The sequence below is a fragment of the Saimiri boliviensis genome, chromosome 14 (assembly GCF_048565385.1).
Source record: "Saimiri boliviensis isolate mSaiBol1 chromosome 14, mSaiBol1.pri, whole genome shotgun sequence".
Taxonomy (NCBI): Eukaryota; Metazoa; Chordata; class Mammalia; order Primates; family Cebidae; genus Saimiri; species Saimiri boliviensis.
This window is the reverse complement of record NC_133462.1, coordinates 41,359,130-41,385,025: the sequence shown is the minus strand read 5'-3', so window position 1 is coordinate 41,385,025 and position 25,896 is coordinate 41,359,130. Positions and strand designations below refer to the sequence as shown.

The following is a 25,896-nucleotide window of genomic DNA, read 5'->3' as shown; positions in this document are numbered from 1 at the left end:
GTCTGTCCTGGCCACCTGACTTTCCCAGCCGCCAGTCTGTCATCTGAGCTCCGTCTTTGCCACCCAGGGATGACAAGAGCCACCCGGGGCCTCTGTCCTGTGCCCACTCCCCTGGCTTGTGTTCTGACGTGGGTGCCCGGGGCCGGGACAGCTGAGGAGGCTGCGTGGGTTTGCACCACTTGCTCACCCGTGGAAGTGCTCTCTCCCACACTCAAGCAGGTCACGTGGTACCCTGGGCAGGGGCAGTGGGCAGTCTTGAATGGAGCCCCTCCTGCCTCTGTCGTGGGTGCCCTGGGTTCCTGGTGGCTAAGGGTGGGCTGTGCGGCACCCAGGCCCCTCCCTGAGCTGGTTTGGGGGTGTCTGTTCACCAGGTACTGTACCCCGCGACACCAGGACTTTGACGACCTTGAACGCAAATACTGGAAGAACCTCACCTTTGTCTCCCCGATCTACGGGGCCGACATCAGCGGCTCTTTATACGATGATGTGAGTACCCAGCCCTGGGGAAACAGGACCAGCTTCCCCACGGGGGGCGGCGGGGAGGCCCTGAACGGACGGGGCTCTGCCTTAGCAGGTGAAGCTTCCAGGCGGGCAAGCTTGACCGCCTTGCCCCGGCTCTGGCTGCGGGCCGTGTCCTGCGGTCAAGAAAGAGGAAGCCAGGTTTTTTCTGATTTTTGCAGGGCCCCTCCAGCCACACCCCGCGGCCTGTGTCCTGAGCGCACGCTGGCTCCGCCTCTGGCCTCAGCAGCCGGCACACAGCCTGTCACGCACACGTGTACTTGTCCAGCCACACCCCGCGGCCTGTGTCCTGAGTGTGTGCTGGCTCCGCCTCTGGCCTCAGCAGCCGGCACATGGCCTGTCACGCACGCGTGTACTTGTCCAGTCCCTGCGCTCGTCTTCCCGGCACTGGGGAGCCTCGAGTCCTCAGCCAGCCAGGCCGCCTGCTGGACTCGGCTCCAGCCCGGTCCCTGCCTTGTGCTTAGGGCCCGAGACTGGGGTGAGGGGGCCCCGTGTCCCTTCTGGGGCCTGGCCTGTTGGACTTCCCCTTGTCTACACAGCCCAGGCCCTCCATGAGGGCAGCTGGCAGGCACCCCCAGAGGCCCGGCCTCAGGGATAAGGCTCCCATGGCCCTGCTGGACGCCAGAAATGTGGCGTGCGTGGCGGGCGTGTGTAGAGCAGCGTCGGGAGGCCGTGGCCGGCCTTGCCCAGCCCCGCGTAGTTTAGCCTAGCGGCGCTGTGGCCTGCGTGAGACTCGGTTTGCTCTCTGAGCCGAGGACGCAGGTTTCTCACACAGAGGATTCTGTTCAGTGAGCCCCCCTTGGAGAAGCTGAGGAGCCCCCTCAGCGTGGAGCCAGGCATAAGGCCCAGGCATCCACCAGCTGTGCTCCCGGCACCGCCATCTCCTTCCTGGGCCTCAGTTTTCCACTGATGGAATGGGGCATGGGGTGTGCAGCTGTCCTCCCAGGACAGCGCCCACTGTCCCGCAGCTCCACAGTGATGGCAGGCTTGTGGAGGGCGCGTGGCCCGGCCTCTCGGGGAGATTTCCGCCCCTGAGCGCATGGCTGCAGTTCTGGTATGGGAGGCTGGTCCCGTCTGCACGGGTGGCCGCCCCGCACCTGGTTCAGCTCGAGGGGAACAGCTGTGTACTAGGGGAGCGCGGGCAGAGGCAGCAGCCTCGGCCACCTCTTCCCTCCTGCCCCAGTGCACACGCGGTTCCCACGGGGGCTTGGCCACCCCAGGCCTTGCACCTCCCGGAGTCCTTGCTCGAAGGAGTGTGGATTTGGCCCCAGAAGCCAGCTCGGCAGCAGAGGGTCCAGTGGCAGATTGACAGGGAGCTGCTTCCTGGAGCTGCCTCCGGTCTGGCAGGGCTGGCTGCCCCCTGCTTCCCTGCTTGCTTTGAAGCCCTCCCGGCTGAGTCAGAGGGGCACGGCCTCCCAGGCCGCCCGTTTCCCGCGTCAGGCAGAGGCCCGGAGCGGCCCTCTTAGGCAGCCCGAGTTCAGGACTGGGCCTCCCCTTTCTTTCTGGTTTCAGGCCCACTTTCCACCCTTGCCCTTGGCGCCTCCTGGAAGCTGCTGAGGTAGGGGGAGGCCAGGGCTCCATCCACCCTGGCCAGGATGGCAGCCTTGCCCCCGATCTGTGGCCGTGAGGGAGGTCTTCCCGGTGACTCTGACAGGAAACCCCTGACTTTCTGCCTTGGAGCCCGTTTGATCCCTGCAGACATGACCAGAGCCATCTCCCTGGCCACCGGGCAGGAGCAGGTATAGGCATTGACATCGTGGGCAGGGGGCGGTCAGCGTCAGCAGCCTGCCCGCTTTAGGTGTGGACACCGAAGCCTCAAGCTGGGACGTGTGCCCATGGTCATGCGCTCTGTGCCCAGTCCGGAGCCGGGGCCGTCTGTGGGAGGGGCAGCCGCTGTGCCCGCTCGCTGGTCACTTCCCACCCTGGCCTCCGCCGCAGCCCAGACGGTGCTCCCGGTGCGTGCGGGTCGGCATCAGGGACTCCTGGCAGCCCCAGCATCCCAGGTGTGGCTCTGCCACCCACACTGTGACGTGCTGCTGCCCGGGGGGGCGTTCATGCCCAGGGACCCGAGGGCCTAAGGCTGCGTGCTGTGCGAGTGTGCAGTCAGGCCTGCCCGGCATGCAGCCGGTGTTGTCCACGTAGCATTTTAGGGTGTTTGGATTAGGCGGGATCTTTTGTTTATGGATCTGTCTAAGTAGCACCCTTCAGATGTCACACATGCCCCTCAAGTCTTCCATTTAAAAAGTACAATTCCATGGGTTTTAGTACTTTCCTTCAGAGTCATGCAGCAGTTACCACTGTCAGTTCTGGAACATTCCATTGCTGCGAAAGGAAACCCTGTCCCCATCAGCAGCCACTTCCCACTCTCCCTGTCATCCCAGGCTGGCACCCACGCATCCTATTCCTGTCTCTGGATGGGGCTGTCCTGGACATTGCATAGAAACAGGATCGCACACTGCGTGGCCTTTCCTGTCTGCTTTCTCACCAAGTGTGACACCCTCAAGATTCATCCACACTCTGGCCTGTGTCAGAACCCCATTCCTTTTCATGGCTGAATAATACTCCACTGCAGGGATATACAGGTTGAATAGCTCTTATCCAAAATACGTGAGTTCAGCGTATTTCAAATTCGGGATTTTTTTTTTTTTTTTAAATACATGCATACTGAGATATCTTGAAGATGGGACCCAAGTCTGTAATAGTTTGTTCCTGCATTGCTGTAGAGAAGTACCTGAGGCTGGGCATGGTGGCTCACACCTGTAATCCCAGCACAGTGGGAGGCCGAGGCAGCTGGATCACCCGAGGTCAGGAGTTTGAGACCAGCCTGCCCAACATGGCGAAACCCTATCTCTACTAAAAATACAAAGAATTGGCCGGGCATGGTGATGCATGCCTGTAGCTACTCGGGAGGCTGAGGCAGGAGAATCGCTTGAACCCTGGAGGCAGAGGTTGCAGTGAGCTGAGATGGCGCCACTGCACTCCAGCCTGGTGACAAAAGCGAAACTCTGCCTCAAAAAAAAAAAAAAAAAAGTCCGGGCACAGTGGCTCACGCTTGTAATCCCAGTACTTTCGGAGGCCAAGATAGGTAGACGGTAAGGTCAGGAGATCTAGACCATCCTGGCTAATATGGTGAAACCCTGTCTCTACTAAAAATACAAAAAATGAGCCAGGCGTGGTGGTGCGCGCCTGTAGTCCCAGCTACTTGGGAGGCTGAGACAGGAGAATCGCTTGAACCCGGGAGGCGGAGGTTGCGGTGAGCCGAGATGGCGCCACTGCACTCCAGCCTGGGTGGCAGAGCAAGACTCCAAAAAAAAAAAAAAAAAGAAAAAAGATTACTAACACCACGGCTAGGCATGGCGGCTCACACCTGTAATCCCAGTGCTTTGGGAGGCCAAGGCGGGTGGATTACTTGTGGTCAGGAGTTTGAGACCAGTCTGGCCACTGCACTCCAGCCCGGGTGACAAAGCAAGACTCTGTGTCTGGAAAGAAAGAAAGGAAAAGAAAGACCGGAGGCTGGGTAGTGAGTAACGAAAAGCTTTCATTGGTTCATGGTTCTGCAGGCTCTGCAGGAAACATGGCTGGAGAGGCCTCAGGAGTTGTGGCGGAAGGTGAAGGAGAGGCTGATTCAGCTCAGCTGTCTTATACAGCAGGAGCAGGACGAGAGAGTGAGGGGCGGTGCCAGGCGATTGTAAACAGCCAGGTCTCCTGAGAACTCACTCTCGTGAGAACAGCAGCAAGGGGATGGTGCTCCCCCCTTCATGAGAAATCCACCCCCACGATCCGGCCACCCACCCGGCCCGACAGCCGACACTGGGACCTGCAGTTTGACATGAGATTTAGTGGGGTTTCGGAGCCAAGCCGTGTTAACGTCTACACACAGAATTCATTTGTGTTTCGTATGTCCTTTAAACATGCAGTTTTTAATACTTTTGTGCGTGAAACCAAGTTTTGGCCGTGTCTGAACTGTGACTGGCCACACGAAGTCAGCTGTGCGTGTTCACTTGTGGCGTCCTGCCTGTATTCAGGACATTTTGGACCTTGGCGCATGTGGATTCTGGATTTTGAGGGCAGAGGTGTCCACTGCACACCACGTTGTGTTTGTCGGTTCGTGTGCTGATGGACATTTGCGGTGTGTTCTCTCTCTGCCTGTTAGGAACAATGTGACCGTGAACATTTCTTGACGGAGTCTTGCTCTGTCACCCAGGCTGGAGTGCAGTGGCGCGATCTTGGCTCACTGCAACCTCCGCCTCCCGAGTTCAAGTGATTCTCCTGCCTCAGTCTCCCGAGTAGCTAGGATTACAGGCACCCTCCACCACACCTGGCTACCTTCTATATTTTTAGTAGAGACGAGGTTTCACCATGTTGATCAGGCTAGCCTCAAACTCCTGGGCTCAAGGAGCCCTCCCACCTTGGCCTTCCAAAGTGCTGGGATTCCAGGCGTGAGCCACCGCACCGGGCCGCCCTTTTCCGTTTTTGAACCGGGCTGTTGGTTGTCTTCTGGTTGGATTGTGAGAGTTCGCTGTGTATTTTGGTTATCAGTTGTGTCTTGCAAGCTTTTCTTTTTGGTCTGGGGCTTCTCTTTCTGTTCCGGATCCCTCCTGACTGTTTTCGAGTAAAAGTCCAGCCTCAGAGCCTAGTGCAGGAGAGCCCCTGGGTTGGCTGACTCTGCAGCCACATGCAGGCTGTGCGGGCCCAGGCCGACCCGCCACAGGCTCCAGAGGAAGCTTCGGGGCTTCCTTGGCACATACTTGGCACGCCTGACCTATGCACCAGCCTCCTTTTACAGCTGGAGAAACTGAGCCCAGAGCAGAGGAGTGACTTGATCTGGTCCCAGGATGAATTCTCGCCCACATCAGCCTGGGCCCGGGGCCTCCCTCCTCCCCTCGCGGTCTCCTCACTGCCTCCCTCTGTGCCTCTTTGGGCTCCTGCCAGGGCTCACCTTGCAAAGGAACCACTGGTCCTGCCAAGTCCCAGGGCCAGTCAGGGACTGTGGGGTGGATCCCGGCTTTGAGAGGAGCTCAGGTTCCCTAGCGTGTCGAGCTTCCTCTCAGCCTCTCGGCAGGCCGTGAGCCTCTCCGGAGACTGCAGTGACTAATGCATATTTTATGAGCTCTTAGGACAGGACGGGGTTTGTTTGCTTGTGACATTAAGCATAGATATGCCTGGTGGGTGGTGTTCGTCCTCGTTTGCCTGGTTCTGAAAGCTTTCTTCGTCCCCTCGGCCTGAAGCTGTGGCAAGGCTGTCACTGAGCCTCAGCTCCAGTGTCACCGCTGGGTTAGCCCCGCGTGGTGACTGTTTTTCTCCTTCCGTGTCACTGACTCAGAGGCACGTTAATTATGCACAACCAAACTGCAGGTTTCGACATAAGGCCCCCACCTCAGCAGGAAGCGAATGGCTCGGTGGAATCTGGCAGGCCCTGCCTGCCTGGTGCACATTGGCCTGTGTGCTGGGGCCTTTCCTGGAAGGGCCAGGCTGGCAGAAAAGGTGTCTAGGCCGGGTATGGTGGCTCATGCTTGCAACCCCAGCACTTAGAGGGGCCAAGGTGGGAGGGACACTTGAGCCCAAGAGTTTGAGACCGGCCTGGGCAACAGAGTGAGACCTAATCTCTACAGAAAAAAAAAAAGCACAAAAAAACTAAAAATTAGCCAGGCATGGTGTCCTGCGCCTGTAGTCCCAGGTACTCAGGAGACTGAGGCGGGAGGATCACCTGAGCCAGGGTGGTCAAGGCCGCAGCGAGCTCCGATTGTGCCGCGGCATTCCAGCCTGGGCGAGAGTCTCACACAGAGAAAGCAAGCATGTAGAAGTCTGTTGGGTGTGAGCAGCCCTGGGGGCCTCGGGTACTGGGGCGGGCCTCGCAGGCGTGGGGGTGGCCGGGTGGTTGCCGATGCTGCTCTGCCGCCCTGCAGGACGTGGCCCAGTGGAACATCGGCAGCCTCCGCACCATCCTGGACATGGTGGAGCGCGAGTGCGGCACCATCATCGAGGGCGTGAACACGCCCTACTTGTACTTCGGTATGTGGAAGACCACCTTCGCCTGGCACACCGAGGACATGGACCTGTACAGCATCAACTACCTGCACTTCGGGGAGCCCAAGTCCTGGTGAGTGTCTGCGGCCTGCCGGCCCGGGAGCCCCTCAGGACGGGGTGGATCCCGGGTACGTGGCTGGGTGTGGTGGCAGGGTGAGGCCGGCAAAGGTCGGAGGTTTTCCGGACGCCCGGGTCACCCACTAGCTTTGCGGAGGCGGACGTGCGGCCCCGGAGCCAAAGCTCCCAGGCTGCCAGAGCTTGTGCTCTGTACCCCATAGTGCCTCCCATTGAGCTACGAGTGGCCCCAGGCGTCCCCAAGGCCAGGAGCGCGGTCTTGAGCCCTGTGACTGCCAGGCAGTGCTTTCTCAGGGCTGAGCGGGGACGATTCCTGGTGAAAGGTCACCGTCCACACTGCCCAGAAGGGGCCTGGCCAGGATGACCCTGCAGCCGTTCCGTCGCAGCCTCTGCCCTGGCACGTCTGGGCCAGGCCCTGCAGGCAGGAGGGTGGGGTGCCGCCGCCGCGTGTGGAGCACAGTGCACATGCCCTTCGCAGGAGGTACCTGCGCAGCCTGGCTGCTGCTGCAGTGGGCCGAGTTCCAGGATCATCTCCTGCCTCCCTGTACACGTCCGCAGCGAGGCTGCGCGGTGTGTTCATGAGTGTGCACGTGCGCGCGTGCCTGTGAGTGCTCGCGCATGTGACTCTGTGTGTGTGTGTGTGTGTGTGTGTGTGTGTGTGTGTGCGTGCGTGCACGCGCGCGCCTGTGTCACTGGGCTTCGCTGGTGACTGGAAACCCTGCTGGGTGTGCGGCGGGGTTTCCCTGCGCAGTCCTCCGAAGGCCACTAGGTGGCGCTCCCGCTCTTCCCGGGGCCGCGCTGGCTCCGGGAATCTTCCCAGGCCGTCCTAGCTCAGGAGGAGGGCAGAGCCTCTGCCTGGAGGGCGCGGGAGCGCCGCCCTGCCTGGCCCTTCCCTGGGTTGGGGCTGTAAGCAGGAGAGAATGCTCTACGTTTTCCGTTACCAAAGCACAAAGAGCAGGAAGGGGCAAGCCGTGTGTACCCTCACAGGCGTCCCGAGTGCAGGTGGAGCCCGAGGGGGAGGTCCTGTAGAGGACACCCTGTGACTTGGGGTGAAGGGAGGCCTCCCGGGGGTGTGTGAGTGGTGGAGCGCCTGAGGCGTGGCCAGGTTTGTGCCTCTGGAGGGACTGTCTGCCCTGCGCAGCAGGTGACGAGCAACCAGTGAGGCCCGTTGGCCGCCACAGAGAGAAGCAGGGGGTCACGGATGTTGGAGGTGGGGGACTGGCCAGTGAGTCAGACGTGCGGATGTCAGCGCCCAGGCTGGCAGCACCGGTGGCTCCGTCTCCTGTGAGGGGCCCTGGTAGTTGCTGGCGGTCGCGGGAGCCTGGGCTAGGGTAGGCCCTGTGGCTGGGGCTGTAGCGGGTCAGATGCCAGAGGTCCCTGCTGACTGGTCGAAGGGGCCTCCGTGGGAGGAGGGGACAGTGGCTCCCTGGAGGTGGCAGGGACCCGGCCACAGGCTGTCAGAGGGGCTAACAGGGATGCACCAGGGGCCAAGGGCCTCTCCTGAGCTGGTTCGTCCAGGACGCAGCCACTGAGGGTGTCCCTCACCACTCCCCGACTGCCCCTTACCACACCCCTCCTTGCTTCGCCTGGTGCCTCGGTGTCCAGCTGTCACCCCCTGGCCACACTTCCCTGTGACCTGATGTGAGACATCGCTCAGGGGAGACAGCCGGTGGCAAGGGTAGCGTTGATTGCGCGGCAGTTCTGGGAAGGGAAATTCCGGAAGCACCTTGACCTTGGTCTTGATTTCCGCCTAGGAAGGGGTGAGGATGGCAGGGGCGAGGCCCCATGCTGTCCAAGTGTGGCCTGGCAGAGGGGCCTGAGAGGTGCCACACTGTGGGCTTGACCCGCAGGGCTCTTCTCCAGCCCTCCAGAGCTCCCTACTTGCCCCCACAGTCAGCTCAGCCCACTTAGCACGTGGGGCCCTTCCCTGCTCTCTCCCCAGGGCTGAGGCAGGGCCCAGGTGTTCCCACAGCACCCAAGCCTGTCCTTAGGGCAGATATAGACCAGGGGACCCCAGCGTTAGCCAAGGTCTACTGCGTGCCGTCAGCCCTGTCCAGCAGATGGTGGGGGCCCTGGTCACCCTGTGTCCCAGCTCCTAGTCAGGGCCTGGCTCAGATCCTCACCGTGTGTCCTGGAAGCTGACTCCCCCTCCAGGCTGCCCTTCCAACTTGCAGGGGATCGGGGGGAGGTACCTGGAAAAGGTGTCTTACCTCTGGTCCCTGGGCTGGGGTTCAGGAAGCTCCTTAGGCTTCCGGAGGCACTTCCCCCCCTCCTCAGGCCCTGGGGGTAGGTGGGCCTCCCGCCACCTGACAGATCACCCAGGCCACGCCCCATCTGTGGCTGGGTGTCTCCCTAATCGCCCCGTTTTGCTGGCCTCTGCGGCCGCTGAATTGCAGCCATTTCAGAGTATTCCGATGTCATTTTAAAAGAAGTGTCAATGTACTCAGGTTTATAGCATTTTATTAAACCTTTCTGGGTCTGTTGCTACTTTGGTAGCTTGATTTGTGTCAAAGTGACATGAACAGCCTGGTGTCGGTAACAGACAAAAATGTGCTTCAAAAGGCCGGCGTTCTGTGGTGCTCGCAGGCAGCTGGGCTGAGGATATCTGAACGCCTCAAAATCTCCATGAAGCCAGACCCAGCACCTGCATCTCCCCGGCTGGGCTGCCTGCAGTCCCTTCTGTCAGCCAGGCCAGGGGCCGGAGTGCAGGTGGGTGTGGAGAGGGGCCAAGCTTTCCACCCGACCCTGCATCTTCCTGGGGTTGGGGATGGCCTGGGGTTGGTGTCCTGAAGGCCATGTCCCATGGAACCCCCTGTCTCAGGCTGCTCTCCTGCCCTAGATCAAGACTCTCCTGGGGCCGGGCGCAGTGGCTCACGCCTATAATCCTAGCACTTTGGGAGGTCGAGGTGGGCGGATTGCCTGAGCTCAGGAGTTCGAGACCAGCCTGGCCAATGTGGTGAAACCCTGTCTCTACTTAAAAAAAAAAAAAATAGTGGGCTATGGTGGTGGGCACCTGTAATCCCAGCTACTCAGGAAGCTGAGCTAGGAGAATGGCTTGAACCTGGCACGTGGAGCTTGCAGTGAGCTGAGATGGAGCCACTGCACTCCAGCCTGGGCGACAGAGTAAGACTCCATCTCAAAAAAAGAGGAAGACTCTCCTGGAACCTGGGCCCGGGGTGGGGTGATTCAGCCGAGCTGACACTCCAGGGCTGGCCCCCGGCTGCTCCCTGCAGGCCTCCCCTCCCCCACCTGCACTGTGGCAGCCCCTTTCTGCAGGGCTCCCCGGGCCAGGCACTAAACACACGTCCCCGTGAAGCTGAGCACTGCGCAGCCAGTGGCGTCACGTGCCACGTGGCCCCTTGAAGAGAGTTTCAGGCTGGGCGGGAGGACGTCGGAACTCGGCCAGCTCTGGGAGAGTTGCTGGCTCCAGGGCGCTTCTGGGCCATTCGAGTTGTGCTGTGTACCCCAGAGAGGAGAGTGGAGCGACTGTCACCCCTCGAGGGCCCCGGCCCACGCTGTCCCACAGTGCCCACTGTGCAGCCACGTGCTGGGCTGGGGCCTGGCCGAGGCTCTGGGTGCCCCGTTGCCCCCAGCCCGTAAGAGACCCTGCAGGTAGTGGAGGGGGCAGGGTTGCGGGGGCTGTGGGCCGCTGCCAGAAGCAGGATCTCTGGCTCTCACTGCAGCAGGGAAGCCAGATGGGGAAGCAGCGAGTTCCTGTGGCTGTAGGGACTCCCAGGGATGTCATGAGCTGACGGGACTTGGCCAGCTGCTTGCACCCTTGTTCTAGTGTGGCTAGAAAAAGGTCCTTTTGAGGTGTGCTGCGGCTGGGGGGCGGGGGGGGCAGTGACGGTACATGGCAGCTGCAGAGGCCTCTGCTTAGGCTTAGGGGAGAGGGTCCCCAGGCTCCCTCCAGCTCCACTTGTCAGGAGGAGAGCTCCCAGGTAGAGCCCCCAGGAGCAGTGGGGTGGGGAAGTGCTTGCCTTGACTGTAACCTTGACCTGCCTGTAACGTGCAGCAGTCTGACAATTTGTGCTGGACAGGATGCAGGTCCTCCACGGTCTCATTTCTGGCTGTTTCCTCTGGCGTCTCTCTGCCCTCCCCTCCTACCTTCCTTTACCTTGGACACACTCAGTCCCCCGTGCAGGTGCGGGAGCTGAGGGTCTCAGAGCTCGTGCTCCAGAGAAGGGCACGGAGCCCCCACCTGCTCATGGCCATCCTGGCCTGCCAGGAGCCCGACCCTCCTGAGCGCGGTGGAGAGGGGATTATCAGAAAACGCCTCCAGCCTCCTTGACCTTTAAGGAGCCGCAGGCTGAGAATTTTCCCTTTTGATTCAGCTATACCTTGAGTTTTCTCTCTGGCGTTTTCACTCAGGGGAATTTCACAGCATCTTTTCTTCTTGCTGCCAGGGAAACTGGACTCCTAGCGGGCACACCGTCTTTCACTTCCTCAGTGTCCCTGGAGGTGTGCGTGTGTGTGTGCGTGTGTGTGTGTGCACTGAGGAGCCGCGCTCCCGGGGCTGGGGGTGGGGTGGGTACCAGGCTGCAGTGGGCCAGCCCTGGCTCCCTGTCCTGTGGCCGCGGGTTGGAGGAGGCAGAGTGTGGAGTCGTTGAGTCTGTTGCCAAGCCAGGCTCTTCTTGGGGTGGAGGCTTCAGGGCTGCTCGCTGGCCCCTCTGCTGCCCACCTGACTGTGCCTCAGGACCTCCTTGAAGCCCACACCCAGGCAACCGCCCTCCTGCATCCCAGCCCCACCTCCTGCTGGCAGCTCCTGCCTGGGGGCAGACGTCTCCCTCCTTCATGGGCTCCCTCAGTCTGGCTGCAGGTGGCGCTGCTGATCCCCACAGCGGCCTCTGCCCTGCCCCCTGGTGTGGGACCCTGGAGTCTGGTGGGTGATGGAGCCGCTGAGCCCATCATAGGCGGTAGCCATGAGCCTGCGGGATAGCGCGCTGGTGCCTGGGGCCCGTGTGGGTCTGCGCTGCTGCTGGCAAGCCAGCCACTGGGCCTTCCAGCTTCTGAGCCCAGCACCTGGTGGTCCTACCAGCAGTGGGGACCCGGGGGTCCCAGTCCACTGACCCTCAGGGGTGGCCCCTCCAGTGACCCAGGCATTCCTCCCTGCCGCCTTGCTCTGGCTGGGCCAAAGGGGGTCTGGTGGCCTTAGAGAGGGCTCTGCAGAGATGGCTGCCCCATGGGGGTGGCATCCCCTAAGCAGAGCACCGGTTTCCAATGGAGATTGCCCCGAGCCTGACTCTTTACAGATTGGCTTTCAGAACTCAGTTTCCGCATACTGCACCGTCACCAGAACAAGATGCAGGAGCGAGAGAGATCCTCTCCTCGCCACCCCAGGCCCAACCCCAGCTAGGGTACCTGGGGACAGAGCCACACTGGCGGTGCCTGGGGAGGTGAGACAGAGACCCGCCAGGCTGATGAGGCAGTTGGTGAGCGTCTCGCACACAGGCAGGGGACCACAGCCAGGCCCTTCCCAGCCACACACGCGGAACCTGGATGACAGAAATGGAAAGGAGGAAGCGGTTTGGAGCAGAGAGCTGCGGAGAGTAGATCGGATCCAGCAGGGAGGCGGAGGGACCCTGTTCATTAGAAATGACAAGGTGTCAGGGCCAAGGCTGCTTGCTCAGGGCCCGGGTTCCTGCCCTCCAGGGGCTCGGCACTTCCTCCCCGGCCCACCGAGACCCACTGTAGTGGCCCCAGCCCAGGGTCCCTGGGAGCCATATGCTTGTGGAAATGACCATCTAGCCTGCACGAAGTTATCTGGGGAGGCTTTTGATGGGGGTGGGGGTGTCACCTCTGCAGAAGGCACCTCTTTTTGAGTGAAGACAGTTGTTGTCACAGACGAGAGAGACCCCCAGGTTCAATGCCCAGACCAGCCACTATCCCCCAGCAGTGCTCAGCAGCAGCCTAGGGGCCCGGCATCCCATCTGGCTGTCCCCGGGTCCATGTGGCTTGCCGTCTATCCAGGCACACCTGGCGCCCAACTTCTGTTTGAGGAGCGTGGCCGTGGGCAGGCAGGAAGCTCCTTTGTGGTCACCTGTCTCCATCCTCTACTTCTGATGATGACTGTGGCCACAGCATCAGTGCAGTGGTTCTTTATTTCCGTACGTCCCTGACCACGTGTCTGAGAGTATATGTGACTGGGTCGGAGAGACCAGCTTGGTTCTCCTAGCTTTATTCATTTTATTTTGTTTTAGATGGAGTCTTGCTGTGTCACCCGGCTGGAGTGCAGTGGTATGATCACAGCTCACTGCAACCTTAACTTTCTGGGCTCAGGTGATCCTCCCACCTCAGCCTCCTGAGTAGCAGGGACCGCAGGCACATGCCACCACACCTGGCAAATGTTTGCATTTTTTGTGGAGATCTCATGCTGTCTAGACTGGTCTTGAACTCTTGGGCTCAAGTGATGCTCCTGCCTCGGCCTCCCAAAGTACTGGGATTGCAGGTGTGAGCCCGACCCTTTCCCACTTTTAAAACTGGAAGTCTCATATCCTGGAACCTGCTCAAAGGAGTGAACTGTGATGCTCAGTCCCCCTAGAAAGAGAGTGTGAGAATGTGTACATGTGTGCATGTGTTTGCTAGAGAAACAAGGGCCATTGGTCATACTGGCTATCTGGAAGGGAGTCTGGTCCCCAGAACTATGCCAAAGACGAGACTGGGATTCTGCCGGGCAGCTGAGAACCGGACGTTACCCAGTTAGCTGCGAGAACCCGGGCCAGGAGCCGCGCTGCCAGCAGGGCACTGCAGCCGTGCGCCCTAGAGCGTGGCGTGTGGTGCTGGTGCTGTTTGGACGAGTGGTCCAGGCCGCGGCCAGGAGGGCAGGCACACGGGAGCTGTGGACGGCAGCTGTGTCTTCCCTGGCCTGGTCCCCTCCCCGGCCCTCCTCATCCAGCCCTTCACCTCGCTCTTGTCACCACCACGCCGTCAGCCTGACACCATCAGCCCAGGCCTGCTGCTGAAGATTGGGGAGTGAATCGAACACCGGAAGCTGACTTCGACATTTGAAAAGTTAACTCCTGATGCTGCAGAGACCTTTGAGTCTCACGCTGGGGCGTCCACAGTGAGGCTGGGACTGCATCTCTATGCCTGATGCGTGGGGCACAGGTGCCAGAATCACAGCCCCTCCCGCCGGCCTGATCAGCCTCCTGCCAAGCTTGCTGGCGCTAAGCGGTCACAGCCCACTTGTACCCCCAGGACAGGAAGGGCCCTCAGCTGTGTCTTGTGACAGCATCCCCAGGGACTGGGAGGACACCTCTGGGCCAGGATGGCCAGGAGCGTCATGGGGCACGGTGGGGCTCCCGCGGTACCTGTCCCAGCGGGCTGGCTCCTGGCTCTTGCTGAGAGCTGGCAGGGACAGACACAGACACACTTGGTGTTTGTTCAGGGACTGCAGAGCAATTTTCATGTTGCCTTTTGCTGTGTGAAAATCGCACTGCGAGCTCTCATCCAGAGCTGTGCCGCTGCGTTGGGGACTCCGACGTTGCGATGATTGATTGCCCTGCTGTGCGTCTGGACAGCAGGCATCATTCCCACAGAGCCGGGAAATTGTCTTCTCGGTGAGCAGAGGCGGTGGGCCCGCGATGGGGCCGGGAGAGCGCCGCAGCAGTCGGGCGTTGGGGTTCCCTGTTCCTCTCGTTGTTGTCCCAGGCTCGCACTTGTGTTTCATCTGCTTTTTAATACTGTCTTCTCTTCCCTTCTCTCTCTTTAAATAGACTCTTTATTAGACCTGTTTTAGATTCACCGAAAAACTGGCAAGGTCATAAGCACAGAGAGTTCCCTACCGGGTTCCCTGGCATGAACGTTGTCTATCACGTGGTGCGTTGCGATCATCAGTGGGCCGGCACTGACTCGTTATCAGCTGAAATCCGCACTTGATTCGCGTTTCCTCTGCCCTGCATCCAGGCTGCCGCGTGGCGTTGTCCCGTCTCCGTAGGGCCCTGGGCTGCGACCGTTTCTCAGGCCCTCCTGGACAGTGTTGAGGGGGCTGGTCGAGGGTTTTGTAGGACGTCCCCCAATCTGCATGTCCCCTAGTCAGCATGTATGATGTTTTTCTCGTGGTTAGGCCAGGGTGACGTGTTTTAGGAAGGAAGACCGCAGGGGTGAAGGGTCCTCCCACCACATCCTACCTAGGGTCAGGGCGCAGCCTTCCTCGAGATGTCACTGCTGATGTTGGCCCTGGTCACCCAGCCGGGTGTGGCTGTTCCGGTGTCTCTACTGCAGAGTGACACTTGCCCCATTTCCATGCTGTCATCTTTGAATGTCTGCTCACCAGAGCTCATCATCTTTCTTTCTTTCTTTTTTTTTTTTTTTTTTTTTTTTTGAGATGGAGTCTCACTCTTTTCACCCAGGCTGGAGTGCAGTGGTGTGATCTTGGCTCACTGCAACCTCTGCCTTGAGTTCAAGCAATTCTCCTGCCTCAACCTCCCAAGTAGCTAGGCTTACAGGCGTGTGCCACCACGCCTCGCTAATTTTTGTATTTTTAGTAGGGATAGGGTTGCACCATGTTGGCCAGGCTGGTCTTGAACTCCTGACCTCAGGTGATCTGCCCACCATGGCCTCCCAAAGTGCTGGGATTACAGGCATGAGCCACTGCACCTTTTTTTTTTTTTTTTGAGACGGAGTTTCACTCTTGTTACCCAGGCTGGAGTGCAATGGCACGATCTCAGCTCACCGCAACCTCCGCCTCCTGGGTTCAAGCAATTCTCCTGCCTCAGCCTCCCGAGTAGCTGGGATTACAGGCACGCGCCACCGTGCCCAGCTAATGTTTTGTATTTTTAGTAGAGACAGGGTTTCACCATGTTGACCAGGATGGTCTCGATCTCTTGATCTCATGATCCACCCGCCTCGGCCTCCCAAAGTGCTGGGATTACAGGCTTGAGCCACCGGGCCCGGCTGCCATCTCTGTTTCTTAAGGTTACCTCATTTGGAACCTTTGTCACATCCACAAGGCCCTCACAGCGTCAGTGCGAGGCATGTGTCATGCAAGGAGTGTGGGAGCCCCAGGACAGGAATCCTGGGGTGTCCAGAGCTCTGCCTGTCCGGAGGCTTCCCTTTTGGAGGCATATCTTTGCTGTGAAACATGATTTGGTACAGAAACAGACATAAAATATGTATGTACCAAATATATGTCCGTGTGTGTGTGCGTGTGCGTGTGTGCACTTTAGCAAATGGCTCTTTGGCCGTCCCCTTGTATCCCACTGTCAGGACACGGCCCACACCCGTGCCTCCTTTTCCCTGACCCTTCTGCACGCCATGGCGTCAGCTTCCTCCCGGCTCTGCTGGCGGCACCCTCGCTTCTCCCTGTCACCTGGCAGCATGTGCCTGTTGCCCGGGCAGTGTGGCTGTGCGTGGCTGTGTTGGGAGGGCAGCGTGGCTGTGCGTGGCTGTGTTGGGAGGGCAGCGTGGCTGTGCGTGGCTGTGTTGGGAGGGCAGCGTGGCTGTGCGTGGCTGTGTTGGGAGGGCAGCGTGGCTGTGCGTGGCTGTGTTGGGAGGGCAGCGTGGCTGTGCGTGGCTGTGTTGGGAGGGCAGCGTGGCTGTGCGTGGCTGTGTTGGGAGGGCAGCGTGGCTATGTTGGAAAGGCCGCGTGGCTGTGCATGGCTGTGTTGGAAGGTCGTACAGGTGGGCTGATTTCCTTGCATTTCTGCTCCGCGGTGTGTGTATGAGATTTCATCCTGCTGGGTGTGGCGGCAGCACACTCATCGTCAACAGTGGTGAAATTCTCCACTGTGTGGCTGGGCTGGAGTTGACTTTTCCATTCTGCCATGGACAGACGTTTGGGCTGTTTGCAGCATGGGGCTTCTTCACAAGGCCTGTCCTCTCTTTGCCTGGTGCTCATGCAAGACATTGATTTTGATCATAAGCCTTGCTGTCAATAGCTGTGACTGTGGCTGCGCTGGTGATGTTCCCGTTCCTTATGCAGCAGCTTGGCCTGGAGTAACCCTTTGACTTGTGCCCCTGGCTCCACATCCTTGTTCACAGATGAGGCACAAATTGAGGAGATGTCACTTGGCTGTAGAGCTGGGATATGGTAGGGCTGTGGGGCCTGGGATGCCTCCTGGGCTGCCTGGCCGAATCCACGTTCCCAGCCGCTGCTCTGAACTGCCCTTGAAGCGTTGCCCTGTGGGATCAGGAGGGCAGCGGGTCCTGGGAGCAGGTGCCAGGGTGACATACAGCCTTGAGGACAGGGTGTGTGCCAGTTGGCAAGGGTGGCCTGAACCCAAAGGTGTGGGTGAGGAAGGACCATTTCTAATGGAGTCACCATATTAATCCCTGCTTAGCCAAACTTGAAGTTTGTTGTGGGAGACGGAGATGATGCAGGAATGCAGGGACCGGGTCAGTCTGCAGGGTGTCCAAGGTTGCCCTGTGTGCTGCTGTACAGGCTGAGGAGGAGGGATTGATGGGCAGCTTGGGGGGCATGTCTGAGGGCAGGGCCCACCACTTCTGCCCACACCTCATTGGCCAGCACCCAGGGTCACGTGACCACACTTTGCAGCCAAGGAGGCTGGGAAATGTAGTCCGACCACATGCCCAGCTGGGAAAGGGCCAGTGAGCCTTGGCTTCTCTGTCCTGCCATGTGGGTGCTGGGTGTCCCACAGGGGCTCAGCCAACAGGGTTTCGAGGTTGAAGAGACGGGTCTATTCAAGCCCTGATGGAGTGCTCATGCCCGCTCAGGGATTTTGGTGTGGCCAGGCAGCCAGGCACCCCATGCCCAACCCCTAGAACAGGACCAGGCCTGGGAGCCCCTGGGATGGAGGCAGGGAGACAGGGCTCTGAGGATTCAGGAGGGGATCTCAGGGAAGGACAGGAGACCAGCTCAGGAGCAGGGGCAGAAGGGCGTGCGTGGAAGGTCCCTAAGTGGGGGAGCTACTACTCTTGGCTGTGTACTGGGAGGACAGAGTGGCCGCGGGATCGGGGCCCAGTCCCCCAGGGCAGTTGGGCCAGGGCCTGGGTGTGATGGGAGCCGGGGTGGCTCTGGACCCTGCAGGGCTGCCTCAGCCTCACGCTGTCTGACAGCCCCTGCCCCACGTCGTGTGCTGACTCCTGTCTGTGGCCCCTGCTCACCCACTGGCTTGGTCTGGCAGGAGCAGATGGCCTTCATTTTGGAGTCTTTTGCTCAAAGCGGGTGCTTAGGGTTGGAGTGGTGGTGCACACGCTGGCTCGTGGCGCTTGTGAGGCCACAGGAGGTTTGCTTTAGGGAGGCAGGAGCCAAACAAACCCGGCACCTGCTTCCAGGCTGCGCCGTGCCGGGCGAGTCGCCGGCATCCTGTCCCTGCCCACCGCTTTAAGAAACTGTTAGTTCTGTTGGAAATGTCATCAGTGGGCGTGAATTCCCATCTTCAGATAATCCCACCAGGCGGTGTTTGGATGAGGAGTTTATTCAGGCCACGCGGGTCTGCTCCCACTCTCGGGTCCCTCCCACCGCAGACGAGGCTGGCCCTGACCTGGAGTTGCTTGCCCGCCCCATCTGCATAGGCATCAGAGGTTTGGGTTCTGAGTGCAGGGCCTGGTTTCCATGGCAAATTTCTTCCCGTCGATGAGGCTGCTGCCGGCAGGGTTCAGCTCCCCAGAAGGGAAATGGCTGCAAATCTGCGGGAGGAGGGAGTCTTCGTTATCTTTGCTTAAAAATTGGGCAGTGAACGCTTCCTCCCTCCACACTCTCCAGCAGCAGGGGACAGGAGCGCTGGCTGTCTTCCGATCAAAGGGGGCAGGCACAGGACGAACGATGACAGCGTGCTAATGGCCCTCGTTCAGCAGCCTCCTGCGGAGGGCTCGGCTGCCTGCTCTCCCCGACCTGATTACGAGCCGAGCAGACTTAACCCATGCGTGAGCCAAACCCTCCCGGCTCCAGAGCCCTGCTGGGGCCCCGAGGCCCAGGTAGGGACCCAGTGTCCTTCGGCCTCTGCCTTGGAGGGCACAGGCTGGGACTTAGGTCGCAGTAACAGAAGCGTGTAGCCCCCCCAGCCATCAGCCTGTGTGTGAGACAGTTTAACCCCCGTGCTCTCCAAAGCTAGTCCCTTCATTAAGGGTACCATTTAGGATGCCCTGGGCCATTTCCATCACCAGGGGCCAGGCTGTCACTGTCTGTCCTCATGAGGTTCAGTGGATGCTCTGTGTCTGTGGGTGCTGGTGATAAATTAAATGTAAGCATCGAGGCACCGGAGCCTCCACAGCCTGCAGGTGTCGAGACCGTGCTCTGCACAGAGACCCAGACTCCCACCAGGGCCTCACACCCTCCTGCCTCTCCAGGACCCGTGCGCGTGGCTCACTCCTGCCACGGGCGCATTGGCCTGGTGCCCAGCTGGCCTTCTGCAGAGCTTGGTGCGGCCGGAGCAGCTTCTCGACTTCTCTGCTGCCTCCTGCCCACAGCCATCCAGGGCGTCAGAGCAGCTCTCAGGCTAGCACCTCCTTGGGCCCGGGTCAAGGCCCGATGGGGCTGGGCTCGTGTGGGTGCTAACCTTGGCCCTCACTGCTCTGGACAAAGGGAGCTGTGGGCCAGGCGCAGTGGCTCATGCCTGTAATACCAGAACTTTGGAAGGCTGATGTGGGCGGATCACCTGAGGTCAGGAGTTCAAGACCAGCTTGATGAGCATAACAAAACCCCGTCTCTACTTGAAATACAAAATTAACCGAGTATGGTGGCAGTCACCTGTAGTCCCAGCTACTTGGGAAGCTGAGGCAGGAGAATCACTTGCACCTGGGAGGTGGAGGTTGCAGTGAGCCGAGATGGCGCCATCACACTCCAGCCTGGGCGACAGAGGAAGACTTCATCTTGGAAAAAACAAAAAAGAGGCATGCTCTTTCTCCAGCTGCAGTCACTGTCTCTTCAGACACTGTTGTGCTCTTAGGAGATCTGTCCTTGTTCTTCCTGTTTAAACCATCCTGTGCCTTTTAACAATAAATAGTGAGGGGTTTCCACTTAGCTCAAATCACGCTGGAGGAGGGCTGTGGGTCCGGGCACGGTGGGGGCTGCCTCCTGGTTGTTGATGATCAGAAATTCAGGCCAGTTTGACAGGGGGCAGGTGAGGGAGGCTGCTGGGTGTCCACGGCCGTGTCCCTGGCATCCTGTCAGAACCTGACAGCCGTAGCTCTGCCGCTGGGCACCTGCCCTGCACACCCTCCTCCCCTGTGATGGGCACAGCTTTCCCGGAGAGGCTGCAGGAAAAACATCATCACAAATAACTCGCACATGACTTTGCGTTTTGGTCTTGTCATATAATAAAAGTAATTTGTGGGCCGAAAATACACATCAGGGCTGGAGATGAGATGCCTCCAATCCAGCCTCTAATTGCAGGCAGGGACACTGCTTGCTTCTGTGAGTCTGCTTCTAGTGAAAGTGACAGGCGGTGTGTGAAATCCGCCCAGCTCCTTGGGGTGCCGACCCAGCCCAAGTCCCCGAGGGCCATTGTGGTGACACCTCGTGGCCTGGGAGAGCGGGTGGGCCACCGTGGCCACCATGCCTGGAGTGAGGTCTCCCGGCTGGCCCTGCGAGACCTGAGAGCTGCGTCTCCTCCTGCCCACGGTGTCGGTCTTCCCCGAGCCGACACTCCAGGACTCTGCTGGTCTCCTGTGTGTCTTAATAAAATTGTCATTGTTTGAAATCGTCGACCCTGCTGGTGTAAGACACCGCATTCCACCATCTGTTGTCCCCTAAAACGACCCACTACAGGTAAAGCTGCTGCAGCTCACTGAGGCTGCTTCCCGGGAACAAGCCACCCTGGCCCCGGCAGGTCCTATCTCTCAAGCAAGTGTCAGTGTCTGTCACATAAAGGGGCCCTTGTGCTGGGGACAAATGAGGGAGGCGGCCTGTCCCCGGCACAAGGCTCCTTGAAGGAGGATTTTTCGAGTAGAAATAGGCAGATCGGGTCATGCCTATAATTCCAGAGCTTTGGATGGCTGAGGCCAGAGGATTGCTGGAGGCAGCCACTGGAGTTCGAGACCAGCCCGGGCAAGTTGTGAGACCCCATCCCTACAAAGAAAGAAAAAATGCTGGGCCTGGTGATGCGCGCCTGTCATCTGAGCTTCTCAGGAGGCTGAGGTGGGAGTGTTGCTTGAGCCTGGCAATTTGAGGCTGCAGGGACCGTGATGGTGCTACTGCAGCAAAGACCCTATCTCTTAAAAAAAAAAAAAAAAAAAAAAAAAAGAAGAGTAAGGAAGAAGTAAGGTAGCTTGCCATGGGCCATGGGAGGAGTTCTGTGGTCGCCTCTGGAGGAGCCGTGCAGCTCGGGCCTGGCTCCATTTCTGCGGCACTAGCCGTCTGGGGGAGCAGGGCTGGAGCCTTCTCCATGGGGCCTGCACCAGCTCTGGGGCTCCTGTTTCTCCCGTGTCTTTGGGAAAGGGTCTCACTCCTCCTCTTCTCGCCCTCTGTCCCATCCCCTGTGATCTCTCCCTTCCAGCAGGCTGGGGTCGGGACAGCTCCTCTCCTCTCTCAGTGGGGATGCAGGACCTCAGTGTTCCTGGCAGTTCCTGGGCTGTCTGTGTGTCCTGGCCGTGGATCCACTCCCTTGCCTGCCCAGGTGTTTTTTCTAACATCTTTATCTCGCCTGACTCACCTGTGGGGCGGCCTCTTGTCCTGGGTGGCCCTGTCCTCCTGGGGTGGATGTCAGTAGCATCCTGCTGCTCGCACCTGCGTGGTGAGCTCCGGTGCTTGTGCTTCCTTGCACCCACGTGCCCGTCCCCGTGCACTCTTGCAGGGGCGTGGAGGGGCTTTACCCAGGAGGGCGCCGGCTTCCCAGGTCAGCCTGTGAGTCCAGCAGGCAGGTGCACTACCAGGTCCACATGTGACCTTGTCTGTGTGACCCGCTCCTCCACCTCAGACGAGGAACATGTTCACCCTAGTGGGTTTAGAGTGTTCTGTGAATGTTCTTTCTGCTGTAGAGGAAACCTTTTTATTTATTTATTTATTTAATTAAAAAATTCTGCCACCTCGCTGGGCTGTTTAATTCCAGTTTTGCCAGTTTATTTGCTTAGATTTCCTAAGTAGAAACGTATGTTATAATTAAACTTTAAACTTTTTTTTTTTTAGAGTCAGGGTCTCCCTCTGTTGCCCAGGCTGGCGTGCGGTGGTGCAGTCACAGCTCACTGCAGCGTCAACTGCCTGGACTCAAGTGCCCCTCCTGCCTCAGCCTCCTGAGGAGCTGAGAACACGGGCATGCGCCATCATGCCTTGCTTAGGCATTTATACTGTGATTTTAAGAAGTTTGTCTCATCCCTTTTGCTTGTTAAACCCTTTGTCTTTTTCTTGATGTATCACGTTGGCCAGTGTCTCCAGGGCAGCATGACGCATGCCATGTGATGGGCAGGTTGTGTCCTCTCCTGCCTCGCTGTAAAGGTGACAGTGGGGGAGTCTCTGCGAGTCATAGTTTCCTGAGAATTGTTATACTAAATACTTTGGAATTTTCGATAGATTTCAATTTTTGGAATGTCTTTGCACCCTTGGGGATAAACTTCTCTTGGTCTTGCAATACCTTATTGTGCTTGACTCCTGTTGTGTTTAGAATTTTCACACTCATGTGGTACTGGCGTATCATTTTCCTGTGCGTTCTTTGTTGGTGATAGGGTTTCCCATGCGTTCATTTATTCATCCATTTGGAGAGTATGCCAGATTCCGAAAACAAGCTCGGTAACATGGCATCTTCTTTACTGCTTGCCATCCACGTGTACATGGGCACTGTCTGTTTAGATGAAGGTCACTGGGTAGGATTCAGTAAAACCAGCTGTGACCTGGTCCCTTCAGGGTTTCTGGTGGGGCCCCTGGGGACCCAGCAGACACCCTGGGTTCCACAGCGTGGAAGACACTCTGAAGAGCCACGTGCGTCTGTGAACCTGAGCCCAGCACCTTAGGCAGGGACTGGGACCCATCCTGTGTCCTCAGTGCTGGAGCTATCTGTGACCAGCTCTGTTGAGGCGTGATTTCCATGGCACACACAGAAGGTACCCGGAGAACTCAGACCTCAGTGCTAGAGCTTTCTGTGACCAGCTCTGTTGAGGCGCAATTTCCATGGCACACACAGAAGGCGCCCGGAGAACTCAGACCCTTCAGTGGGCGGAGTGGACATGGCACAGCCCCGCGGCCATCATACAGGCCCGTGCTTCCCTGGCCCGGTCACCGTGCCGCTCTGAGGAGCAGAGCCCAGGAGCCGCCCGGGCCTGGCTCATCTTCAGCCGGCTTCTGGCCCACATGGCAGCTGGGGGGCTCGCGTGGGTGTGGGGCTGGGACAGCAGCTCTCTGCTGGGTCTCGTGGACACCTGCAGCTGGATCTCTCTTATCCTGGCCTGTGCCAGCCGCAGGGCAGTGCACTGGAGCCGTCTTGCTGGGTTGCAGGCCCGGGCTGCCACAGGGCTTTGTTGTGAGGGTTGTGGTCACCGTGGCTTTTCCGTTCTGCTGTCACTCGGGGGTGTGGGGGCGCTGCTGGCACTTGGATCTGCTGTGGCCCTCCTGGGCTTGTGTGGGTAGCTTGCTCTGCCAGGTGGCCTGTGTCCAACCTGACACCTGGTCTTGGGCACTTCCAGCGTGGCATGCGCGGGCTCTGCCTCCCAGGTTCTGTGTCTGCGATGATAGCGCATTAAATGGCGAGGGCCCGTCTGCCCAGGCCTGTGCAGACACTGTGAAATTAACTTCCTCACCCTCCAGCACGCGTTGGGCTGCGCCGGCATCTCTGAAGGGCTCTGGTCGGCCCCCGCTCTTGGCACACATTCCTTAGCGGTGGGGGCGGAGAGCAGGGAAGAGAGCGTTTTCATCCCTGGCACCTGATTGCCGAGAGCCTCCACTGGCGGGAGCTAGAGTGGATTCCAGGTGCCACTGTCATCCGGCAGAAAGCTGCACAAATCTTTAAAAAAACCTTACAATGTGATGTTCCATCTCTGGGTTTGGAGCCATCCATAGGGACTGAGCACGATGATGCCAGGCAGCCACTACCAGGGGCTGAGGGGCCACAGAGCCCTGGCTTGGGAGCCTCCAAGGAGCCCATTCCCTTTGCAGCAGGAGGGAGAGGGCGCCAGGAGTGACCTGGTCGCTGTGGCGGTGCTGCCCAGGTAGGGAGCCTGGGGTAGTCGGCCCCTGTGGTGGAGACATGCGTCTGGGCGCCAGCATCACGCCCCTCAGCCTGAGACTTTGCCCCGGTCTCAGGCTTTCTGCCTGGCCTGAGAGGCAGTGGCCCAGCTGGCATTGCCTGCCCTTGGCTAGGAGAGGCAGAGGCTGCAAGGGGGTGGGATATTAGACCCTCACCTCCTCTGCCTCGGGTTCTGAGGTCAGGCGCGGCCATGCTTTGGCTGTGGCAGGCGGGGTCCCTGGGGGTGCTGGGGTGTTGGCCAGGCAGGCGGCTCCCACAGGTGAAGCAGGCAGCCCCGCCGCACAGCATCCCAGCCCAGGAGGGGCCCCAGTGCCCGCTTCACAGAGCCCAGCGGGGGCCAAGCTTTTATGGAGCCACACGTGGGCCTGCCTCAGGCTGGGGCCCTGTGGAATGGCACCCAGGGGTGGCCCAGGCCTCGCGTCACCATTGTCGTAGCTGAGGGCCCCCGGGCAGGTCCCGGCTGCCCAGGCTGGCCTGTGTTCCCTTTCCTGACACACTCATTTAATTTTTAACTCAAAGGCTTTTGCTTATTTATTTTCATTGTTCTTGATAATAATTCTAAGCCATTAGAGGGGAAAATTATATTCAAAAATGCTGTTTCACACTTTATTTGTTTGATGATTTAGAGCGATAGAAAATAGCACATTTGCTGGCTTTTATAGTCTGATAATTATTCACATCCATCAAGCCATTCCGGGGGAATAAACAAAACACCAAGAAAATTACACTATTAATAGCATCCTCTGCAGCGGACAGGAAGACTCTTTCCCGGGCAGGCGTGGCGGCGAGATGCCAGTGGCCCGTTCCCTGGCTGGAGGTGAGCGCCTGCCTGCAGAGAACGCCTTTGCTTTGATTCCCAGCTCTGGCTCAGGAGCTGCCTGCCATCCATCCCTCCTCTGCCGGCCCGAGGGCTTCTGCTGGGGCCCATGGCAAAGCTTCGCCTGCCCGTCGCCAGGGACCCTGGAATTGCACAGGCAGAAGCGAGGCTGTCAGGGCCTCCAGCATCCCCCGGACAGCTCTGCCGCCAGCCCGGACTCAGGCCTGGCCTCAGCACCGCTGGCTGAGCCTGGAGGGGTGTCCCAACCCTCTGACCTTGCCACTGAAGCAAGAGCACGTGGCTCGGCGCTGCCCACTTGGGGTCCAGTCCTTGGCGTGGTCCTGACCTCCCGGGTGACCTGCGTCCTTGGTCACTGGTCAGACTCATGTGTTAGGCCGCAGGGCTCAGCCTCAGTTGCTCTCTGCTTCTGGGTCCCAGCCCCTTGACAGGTGGCCTGGCCCCCACTCTTGCCCTGTGGGTGGCTTTAAGCCCTTTAGCTTTGCCTTTCCTGGGTGGCAGTAAGTATAAGGTTGGCGACGTTCACTACTCAAAACACCTCAAAGTGTGAAAACCAAACCTGGAAGGCAGAGGGTCCGGGGGCTACCCACCCACTGCCCCCATGCCGGGGGTCCTTCTTCTGGAACTCAGGTCCTCGTTGGCGAGTCACTGTGCCCCGCATGCGTGTCTCCTCATGGGCCTAGGAGCTGGTATGCTGCTGGGACGTCATTTGTTCCTTAAGCATCGTGCCCTCACACGTCCTGTGTGCCCGGCTCCAGGGGGCTGAGTCCCGGCCCTTGTCTCCCTGCTGTTTTGGTTTTCTCCCTGACACTGCTTTGGCTCGCATGTGACAGGCTTTGCAGAAGGCGGGCGGTGCCGGGGCTTACTTCTCGGCCTCCTGGCACCCGCTGTGGCTCTCACAGCCTGCGGGGCCTCTGCGGCCAGTGCTGGGCACCAGGAGAGGTTGCCAGGTAGATGGTAGAGCCCAGGCTGGAGACGCAGAGCCGAGTTGGTATGACTTTGTGGGTTAGTGTCTGCCAGAAGGACGTGCATAGAGCATTCCAGAACAGAGAGGGTGGGTGCGGGGGTCAGACAGGCCAGGCTTTGAGGGCCAGGAGAGGGAGACCCCTCGGGTGCTGTGGACGGAGGAGCAGAGGAGGGGCGATGCCTGGGGCCTGGGTCCCGAGTCCTCAGAAGGGCACCTCGTAATTGTATTCACCCCGATTTACAACCACATTCCTCCCCGCCCTCCCTCCTCTTCAGCCTCGCTGCCTTCAGCCCCCGCCCAGATGCACCCCTGGGCGCCCGCCCTGTGCTGGGAGAGCTGAGCTTGCTGGAAGCATCCTTGCTGCACTGAGCTGCGGCTCCCCACCCCCTTAAACGTTTCCG

At 59.3% G+C, this 25,896-nt stretch overlaps 1 protein-coding gene across 4 annotated transcripts in view; it reads left to right on the top strand.

The window, feature by feature from the left end:
• KDM4B (lysine demethylase 4B) overlaps window positions 1-25,896 on the top strand; it is a 181,708-nt gene that overhangs the window by 76,073 nt on the left and 79,739 nt on the right. For all 4 annotated transcript variants that reach the window (XM_039465931.2, XM_039465928.2, XM_039465929.2 and 1 more), the window contains 2 exons: window positions 372-486; window positions 6,426-6,619. In XM_039465931.2, the coding sequence (XP_039321865.1) occupies window positions 372-486; window positions 6,426-6,619 (309 nt within the window). The remainder of the gene's footprint in view (window positions 1-371; window positions 487-6,425; window positions 6,620-25,896) is intronic.